The sequence below is a fragment of the Oryx dammah genome, unplaced genomic scaffold (genome assembly GCF_014754425.2).
Source record: "Oryx dammah isolate SB20612 unplaced genomic scaffold, SCBI_Odam_1.1 HiC_scaffold_14, whole genome shotgun sequence".
Taxonomy (NCBI): Eukaryota; Metazoa; Chordata; class Mammalia; order Artiodactyla; family Bovidae; genus Oryx; species Oryx dammah.
This window is the reverse complement of record NW_024070198.1, coordinates 49,420,107-49,428,487: the sequence shown is the minus strand read 5'-3', so window position 1 is coordinate 49,428,487 and position 8,381 is coordinate 49,420,107. Positions and strand designations below refer to the sequence as shown.

General features: G+C 64.8%; 1 protein-coding gene across 1 annotated transcript in view; it reads right to left on the bottom strand.

The window, feature by feature from the left end:
* The window catches only part of DPYSL4 (dihydropyrimidinase like 4), a 14,724-nt gene extending 7,421 nt beyond the window's left edge, over nt 1–7,303 (bottom strand). The window contains exons 1-4 of the mRNA XM_040254818.1: nt 7,118–7,303; nt 3,670–3,758; nt 2,936–3,120; nt 895–1,059 (exon numbers count right to left, since the gene is read on the bottom strand). Coding sequence (XP_040110752.1) covers nt 895–1,059; nt 2,936–3,120; nt 3,670–3,758; nt 7,118–7,156 — 478 coding nt within the window. The 5' untranslated portion in view covers nt 7,157–7,303. The remainder of the gene's footprint in view (nt 1–894; nt 1,060–2,935; nt 3,121–3,669; nt 3,759–7,117) is intronic.
* Between the last annotated feature and the right edge of the window lie 1,078 nt (nt 7,304–8,381).

Below are 8,381 nucleotides of genomic sequence, written 5' to 3'. Positions count from 1 at the left end.
CTGCCCCTAACCCCCTGCCCCATCACTCCCCGTCACTAACGGCCCCCCATCACTGGCCCTGCCCCAGCAGCTCAGGGGTGGGGTGATGGCTGCAGGTTCCGGGTTTGCACCTCTGCTCTGAGCCGCCAGGCTGCAGGCCCCCAGGCCAGGTCGGGAAGGACCCAGGAGGCAGAGCTGCTGCCTGGTTGAGGCCCCCGCCTGCCCCCGGGTGAGGGCTCCTAAGTGCCAAAGGTCATGGGCCTGATGTCCATCACTCTGGAGGGAACCTCCTGCCTCCGTCGGGTGTGCACCGCTTCCCAGGCTGAGACCAGTAGCCTCCCGGCCTGGCCTGGACTCTGACGTCCCAGGTCCCATGCCTGCCGGCCCCTCTGACCCGGCCCTTCCATTCCCGGCTGTGAGCTGAGACCACACTCAACGCTGATCACCAGAGGTCAGTTACAACGTCCACCTGACTTTCTTGTGAATCCACTGTAAACTTTGATGTGGTTTTAGCTTCAGGACTTTTGATTTAAAAAAATATTTAAGCCTGTTTATAAACCGTCCTGTTTCTGCTGAGGCAGCAGTAGAGGACTGTGGGTTTTAAGGCACCTCCTTCTAGAGGATCTTCAGGGCTAAGAAGGCTTATCATGCTTTTCCTTCCTCCAGGCCCAAGACACAAGGGGACCGTGCTGACAGCCATGACCCTGTGTCCTCTTGTGAAGAGAACAGCCCCGGGATGCGACCCCCAGGTGTGGGCACAGCTGACCTCTCGGCCCAGCAGACCTTTGAAGGGCTCCTGTCCAACTTACCCCACGCCCGGCCGCCTGCCCTGGAGTCGGACGGATGCAGCGTGCACCCGACCCCAGAAGCGCAGGCCCCGCAGCCGCCCCTCCGCCCGGCCGGCCTGCTGCTCACCCTTGTCCCTGACCAGGGCCTCCAGCTCCTCCCTGGTGCTCTCATGCCAGCGGGGAATGTCCACGTGCAGGGAGTAGTCGCAGCAGGCCCCGCTGTCCGCTCGCTCCCGCCACTGCTCGTAGGCCGCCAGCAGGCTCACCCCCGCCTCGGGGAACACGTGGTCCACTGCAGGGACAGCGTGCTCAGCTGAGTCCCCCACTCTGGCCACCGGAACCGCGTGGGTCTCCAAGGGACAGTGGCTTCACGCTCCCAGGAGACCAGGAGGCATGTTTGAGAAAAGCAGAGGAGAGACCTCGAGCCGTATGCGGGGCTGGGGCTGCTGGGAACTGTCCATCCGTCCTGCCCCTTGTCCCCAGCCTCTCCCTGAGCAGAGAGGAGGACCTCGCTCCCCAGCGGACGCCCCCTAAAGAGCCTGGCCTGAGTGAGGTACTCCTGGCGGGCGGGGGCGGGGTGGGGTGCTGTCCACAGTGCTGAACCTGTCAGCCCGCCCACAGTGGCACGTGGGGCTGGCTTCCCTCGTGCCTCCCCAACCATGCACACCGTGGAGGGTCCCTTCCCACCCTGGAGAACCAGGGCAAGCACAGGGACAGTGCACTGTCCCCCTGGCCCCGCCAGCAGCCCCGCGGCCACGGCCCACACCCCACGCACAACCTCTGCCAGGCGTGGGGAGAGAGCTGGGAGGGGCAGCCGGTGGGAAGGCACGCCCACCCGGGGTTACAGGTAGACGTCATGCCTCCCTGCACACCCCTCACGAGGGTTCTGTCACACACCCAGGACGCCGTCCTGCAGGCGCTCAAGGCTGCAGCCCCACGGAGGCCAGCCCATGCCTGCAGCACCCCCATCCTCACAGCCTGTCGGCCGCCTCAGCACCAGCAGGAGATGCAGCCAGGAGGGCATCCCACTCGGCTCGGGCCCCCCGTGACCAGCAGGACAAAGGGCCTGAAACGAGCACTCCCTCGTCAGACCCGGGGGCAGCCCACTGCTGGGTCTGGCCACTTTGTAGCTCACTAAGCCACTCGGGCCAGGGCCTGTGAAGTTGGCCCGAGTACCCGGAGCAGCCCTTCCAAGGAGGCAGTGGCAGTGCCCGCCGTGTGCTCACGTGCAGCCTGGCAACCAAGGGGCCCCTCTCACTCCACCCTCCCATCCCCTGCCTCCAGCCTGACTGTGTAGGGAAGCATGACGTTTAACCATGCACTGCCTGAGGTCACCGCCAGGCCGTGGTGCAGCCAGGGTTGGACCAGGTCCAGCCGGAGCAGAGGCGCCTGCCCTTGGTGCTGTGGAGCTGATGGGTCTCAGGGAAGGAGAGGGGCTAAACGCTGGCTTCCTGTCTGGGCTCCTGAACTGACCACGAGCAAGTTCACAGTGGGAAGTGAACCCCTCACAAGCTGTGAACTGGGCTTCTCTGCCATGCACGGAGCTGAGGCACATCAGAACGGTGCTTGCACCTGGTACGGGGCCTCTGGGGGTTGTTGATCGGATAACAGTATTTTTATCATCCTTTCTCTAAAACATCACCTCCACCATCTTTAGTTCTTCTGGACACGAGTTTCTGCAAACCAAGCCTCAGAGAGAGTGAGGTTCAGGAGCAAATGTCTGACACTTCAGGCAATGAAACCCCTGAACTTGTCCAAGGCACTTGGGTTTTCCAAACCAGGACCTTGGCCAGCTGCTGGCGTCCCAGGAAATAATCAACTATGGGCACATCCCCGTGGAAACCCCAGGAGTGCCCCAGCGCTGGCCCAGGCAACACACTCAGGCTGAGGAACTGGGCTGGACACAGCCATTCAGCACTTCTCAGAGGGAGCGCAGTAAAGAGGAACTACGGCTGATTCATGTTGGGGTTTGACAGAAAACAGCAAAGTTCTGTAAAGCAATTATCCTTCAAAAAATAAATTAATTAATTATATTTTTAAAAAAAAAGAGAGAGAAAGAGAAACAGCCTGAGAAAACTCCACCAGGGAAAGCGCTTGCTGTGATACGCAGACCCGCCAGAGGCCCAAAGTTGGGACAGACCACCCCCGCCCCAAAGGACGACACTCACATATCATGGTTGTGCCCCCCGCCAGGGCGGCCTTGGTCCCCTGGCAGAAGTCGTCGGCGGGGGTCATGCCGAGGACGGGCATCAGCAGCCGCGTGTGGACGTCGACCCCACCTGGCAGGACCAGCAGGCCGTGGGCATCAATGGTTCTGATGCCCCCAGGGACAATGAGGTTTTCTCCAATTTGCCTGAAAGCAACAGAGATCCGCTGGTTAAGAAGACCCCTGAGCGAATGTGAAGGGGGCCCCTGTCAAGGCTGTGGAGCTGGGACGCCTGCCCTTGGGCTCCTGTCCTGGAAGCGAAGGGCAATACAGCCAAGGCCTCACTGGACCCGCCCCTGACACTGTTGGGGAACAAGCCAGCCCCAGGGGCTCCGGACAGCCAGCACGGAGGACCCCACCCTGAGCTGGTCACTGAGGTGTCCACGCGCAGCCTTGCTGACCAGAGGCTGGAGCTGCCTGACAGACACGAGCAGAGAGATGAAAAGGTGTGGTCAATAAGCATTTATTAAGCACCTACTGTAAGCCCACAGGTACTGAAGCTGTGATAACAGAGAAACGGGAAGACTCGTCCTGTTCTCCAAGGCCTTGCTGAAGGCACGAGAGGGGCTGGAGTTGTTTCCAGGGAACGAGGTTGTGGGAGAGAAAGACACTCAAGCGGGTCTCGCCCGGAAGCAAGCTTCCAGGCAGCGTGTGAGCAAGGTGTACACAGGGGACCGCGAAGAGGCAGAAACTCACTTTATCAGGCCGTCCTCCACATACAGGTCAGCGTGAAAGGACTGGTCATCATTCACGATCTTCCCCCCTCTGATCAGGAGGCGGTCACTCTGTCCAAAACAAGCAAATAAACAGGGGCAAGTTTGCTCCAAACCAAGTGACCCAGCGATACACTGAACACCAGCTTCCCTCTGAAGTCACGATGGATCACGTGTCTGTATGTGTCCTTCGGACACGGTCTGTGCGTGTGAGACCAGCACAGAGCCTGCAGGGTGGCCACCCCACCCCGTGGCCGTGGCCTCGGAGGTGGCTGCCCACAGTCCCTGCGCGTGACCCACACCCACAGTCAGGCGGTCTGGCCTCACCGAAGACACGGGGCAAACGGCCAGCCAGTTTCCCGCATCACCATGGCGAAGCCATCACGTAGCTGCGCATTTGACCGTGGGCACGCCGGCACATGCGTTGCCCAATTTCTAAAGCCCATGCGGAGGGGGAGGTGGGCCACGTCTCGCTTGGCCCTGTGGGCCTGGAAGGCCGGCCCTCCCTGACCACCTGCAGAGGCGGCTCCAGCTGACAGTCAGGCCACGCTCCTTCCAGAATCTCTGTGGCCTGCAACGGTGCCGGGAGGCGGGGGTTAGAGCAGGCCCCGGCAGGCAGGGCCTTCCCGCGGGAGGGCCGCATCTCAGTGGGTGGAGACAGATGTCACGCACGCGGCCGTCACAGGCGGTGACACTCGTAAGCACACAGAGGGACCTGTTGGGGCTGCCACAGGAACCGAGAAGGGCCGCTTTGAGGAGCTGATGTGGCCGTGACTCAGGCCCAAGGCCAGCGAGCAGCCCGCGCAAAGGCCTGGGGCAGAGAAGAGCCTGGCTGATACAGGATGGGGGGTGGCAGGCTGGGGCGGGACGTGCTGGGCCTGGGGGGTCAGCGGGCCACCACTGGTGCCTCAAGCTGTGTCTAAGTGCCTGCAGAGAGATCACAGTGGCCTGGGTAGAAAGTGGCCTCATGCTCAAGGACAGACACAGGTCATGGTTGCAGTGGTGTCCGTGTGTCTGGATGAGATGGGGGGGCCCCCTGGCTGGGATTATGGGGTGGACGAGAGACGGACTCCAGAGAGGCTGAGAGTCGGAGGGCAGGAGCTGATGACAGAGAGGCTATGGGGGTGCAGGACAGGAAGACACTGGGGTGCTTGCGGCTCTGCTCGCTCCAAGGAGGTGAACAGTGTCAGGAAGTGCGGCTGTTAGGGGCACCCCGTGGCACGGAGCTGGGCCACGATCGGTCCACTTCTGACGGTTGGGAAAGAGGGAAGATGGGGGGCTGGTCATGGGGTGTGGAGGGTGCGGGATGACGGCCGGGCCTCAGTGGAGCAAAATGGCGAGAAGCACAGAAAGGAAGGCGGTGGCTGAGAGCAGGATGACGGGTGAGGACCCAGCTCTGCGGCGCCTTCCCCACGACCTTGAGCCTCACACTCTCTGGGGCTCGGGCAGCCAGAACCACAGCTCTTTCACGGGGGTCTGGCCCCGGCCCGGGGCTCCTGGGTGCGCCCCCAGAGGCCAGGCTGGGACTCCAGCTGGGAGCTCTGGTTCTAAACCCAGCATCAGCCTGAAGCCAGGACGGAAGTGTGCAGGGCACTTAGCAGCTCTCTCAGGCTGCTGAGGGGATAAATAATTCACGGCTTATGAGCCAGAGCACATCACTCTATTCTTATTAACCTCTAACAGTTTGGGATGAATTCTCAGATTTCTATTGACTCAAAGTAAAACCTCCGCCCCAGAGCCTACAGAAGGGTGGCTGACGAGCCACAGGCCAGACGTGATCCCCAGCCCTACGCATCTCGTGTTGGCTGAAAGATATCATAAGAAGACTATATTGAGACTCATAAAAATTATATGAAATTCACATTTCAACGCCCATAGCTCAACTTTACTGGAACTGCCGCACCCGTTCCTCCCCGAGTCACCTAGATGGCTGTCCTGCTGGGCTGGGGGCCGCACCAGAAACAATGAGGGCCTCACAGCTGAGAATACCTACTGGGTGCCCCACCGCCAGCTCTGGTCTACCCCGTGGACTGGCCCCAGCTGCTGGGGCCTCTCCCCGCTGGGTCCTCAGGGGCTCACTGCCCAGCCCCCTGGGCCCCAGGCCTGGCCCTGACCGGTCATATCACAAGGACCCACCTCGCCCAGCTCCCGAGCCAGCAGCAGAGCCTGGCTGCCTCCTCCTGCAGGGTCCCCACTCCACCCAAACACACCCAAGAAGAGGAAGGGGAAGGCTTTGGGCAGGAAGATGGTGGTCTGAGTCCCCACTCAACCCCCAGTTTTCAGACTTGGGCACCTTCCCAGGTTTGGAGCCAAGGGGGGAACGCAGCAGCCCTCAGGACCGGGGTGACAGTCTCCTGACCTGGCCATCTGGCCTCTGACCCGCCCGGGGGGGGGGGGGGGCGCCACCCTCCCCACCCTGCCCAGCCCTGCTGGCTTCGTGCATCAGGTCAGAATCTGGGCCAGTCCTGAGGCAGGACCCCTTCCTTCCTCCCTGAGTGTCTCAGGATGTGAACTGGGAACCCCACCGCGCCCTCCCCTGAAGCCAAGCTCAGAGCTGGGGCTCAATCGCAGGCTCCCAGGAGCAGGCTGCCCGGCCCCCAGGCACTTCCCTCCCTCTCGCCCTCCCCCTCTCCCTCCCCCAGCTGGGCTCCCGGGCTGCCTGGAGGGGCGGCTTTGTTTCCTGGCAGCCCTAGGTGGACAGTCGGACTTCCCCCACCTGGGGCGTGTGGTGTTAAAGGGTCTTCTCCAGGGAGCCGAGCTGCCTGGGTGTCCGCTCAGTGACGAGGGAGCACTCTCCCTACCACCACCCGGGGCCGAGGGCCTCCAAACTCCAGCTCCAAGGAGGGCTCCAGGCGGCCAGGGGCTCCGGGGGCTCCCGGGGCTGGGGCTGAGCGCCGGCCTCAGCTGCTTTGTCTGGGACAAAGAGCTCCCGGTGCGGCGGGGGCGGCACAGGGGGCGGCCGAGGGGCGGGCTGCGCGGGAATGGCATCTCTGCCCCCGAGGCCGGCGGCTGGACCAGCCTTGTCAACAAAGGGCCGCGCTGCCCGCCAACTCCGAGCGGAGCTTCGAGAGAGGCCCCGCGAGGTTAGGGGGGTAGGCGCATCTGCGCTTTAGGAAGCGGGTCTCCCCGCCCCCCCCCACCCCCAGGCCCGAGCCCTCCCCGGGCGCAGAGGGGGTCTCAGGGGAGCCGGCTCCCTGAGGGTGTCCAGCGCGGTGCTCGCGGGCCCCCCAGCTGCGCGGGAAGGAGCTGGGCAGGAGGTGGCAGCGCCGGGACAGGGCGCAAGGTGAGGCGGGGGGCGGGGGGGCTCGGACGCCGAGGGAAGGGGACCCGGCGCGGGGCCGGGAAGGTCCTCCCGGGGCCCAGGGGCCAGGCCCCGCCCGGAGCAGGGCCGGGAGGCGCCGGGCTGGCCGGGAGCGGGCGGCGGGGCTCACCGTGATCCGGGGGGTGCTTTTCTTGCCCTGGAAGGACATTCTGCTCCTCCCGCCGGCGCCGCCGTCTCCGTTGGCTCGGGCGGCTCGGGGCGGGGCGGCCTGGGGGTCCCCGGCGGGGGATGCACCAGCTAGGCCTCGCGGGGAAGCCCACGGAGCACGGGTGTGTACGTGGGGGCGGCGGGCGTCCAAGTGCGAGCGCGCCGGGCCGCGCAGCTCGGTGGCCGGCCCCGCCCCCGGCCCCGCCCCCGGCCCCGCCCCCGGCCCCGCCCCCGGCCCGCAGCTGCTCCCTGGTTCTCAAGCCCCGCCCCGCCCCGGCTCCGAGAGGCTGCCCGCAACTCCGGCTAGGCCCGCGCTGAGGCCGCTGACCAGCTCCGGCGGAGGCGGCAGGAGAACTCACGCAGGCGGAGTGGGGTGGGGGTGGGGGTGGAAAGACGGTTGCCACCGGTCCTGGCCAGTGTGTGGGCAAAGTTCCCCGCCACTCCCCCGCCCGGGATGGACAGGGAGAGGGGTCCGGTAATGATCTGCCAGGCCCCGCTTCGCCCCTGGCCAGCCGAGGCCCGACACCAGCTCCCTGATGACCCAGGGCACCCAAGGCCACGGGGACCGAGTCCAGCCTCAAGTCCAGGCTGAGGATCTCAGGGAGCTGGACTCCGTCCTGAAAGATGTTTCGGGCCAAAGCTCGGCTCCTTCGAGGATTTGCCAGGGCAGGGCTGGGAGCGCCAGACCCTGGGGCTGGACAGTGGAGACACCTCCCTGTGAGACTGTCCAGGGCCAGCCCCGCGAGCCTTGAGGACAGAAGGGGTGCTGCAGGGACACAGAGGGGACGGAAAGAGACCAGGAGACACAGAGAAAGAGCTGTGCGAGACCAGGACAAGCAGAGCAGGGGAGCCCAGGCCTCGGGGGTGCGGGCTGGGGAGCGGGCGGAGGATGGGGAGGTCCAGGCTTAGCTCGGCCCGTCGGGAGGAAGAGGCCCCGCCCGCGGCCAGCGCTCGCGTCCCCGGGGAGGGGCTGGAGGCTCTCCGAAGAGGACGGGCCCCTGGATGGCGCCTGGGGTGGCCTCTGGGGTAAATGCGCTGCGCCTCAGGGGCAGAGCCCGCGTCCCCTGCTCACCGGCCCCGCCGCCTGCAGCCCCCGCACCGCGGCCACTACCTGCTGTGGGCCGTGGGCCTGGGCCACGCTGGGCCCCTCTCGGAGACTCGCCGCGGCCCCCAAGCCGTCTCCACCTGGCTCGCTGGGACTCCACGGGTAGCCGCTTGGCCCGCTG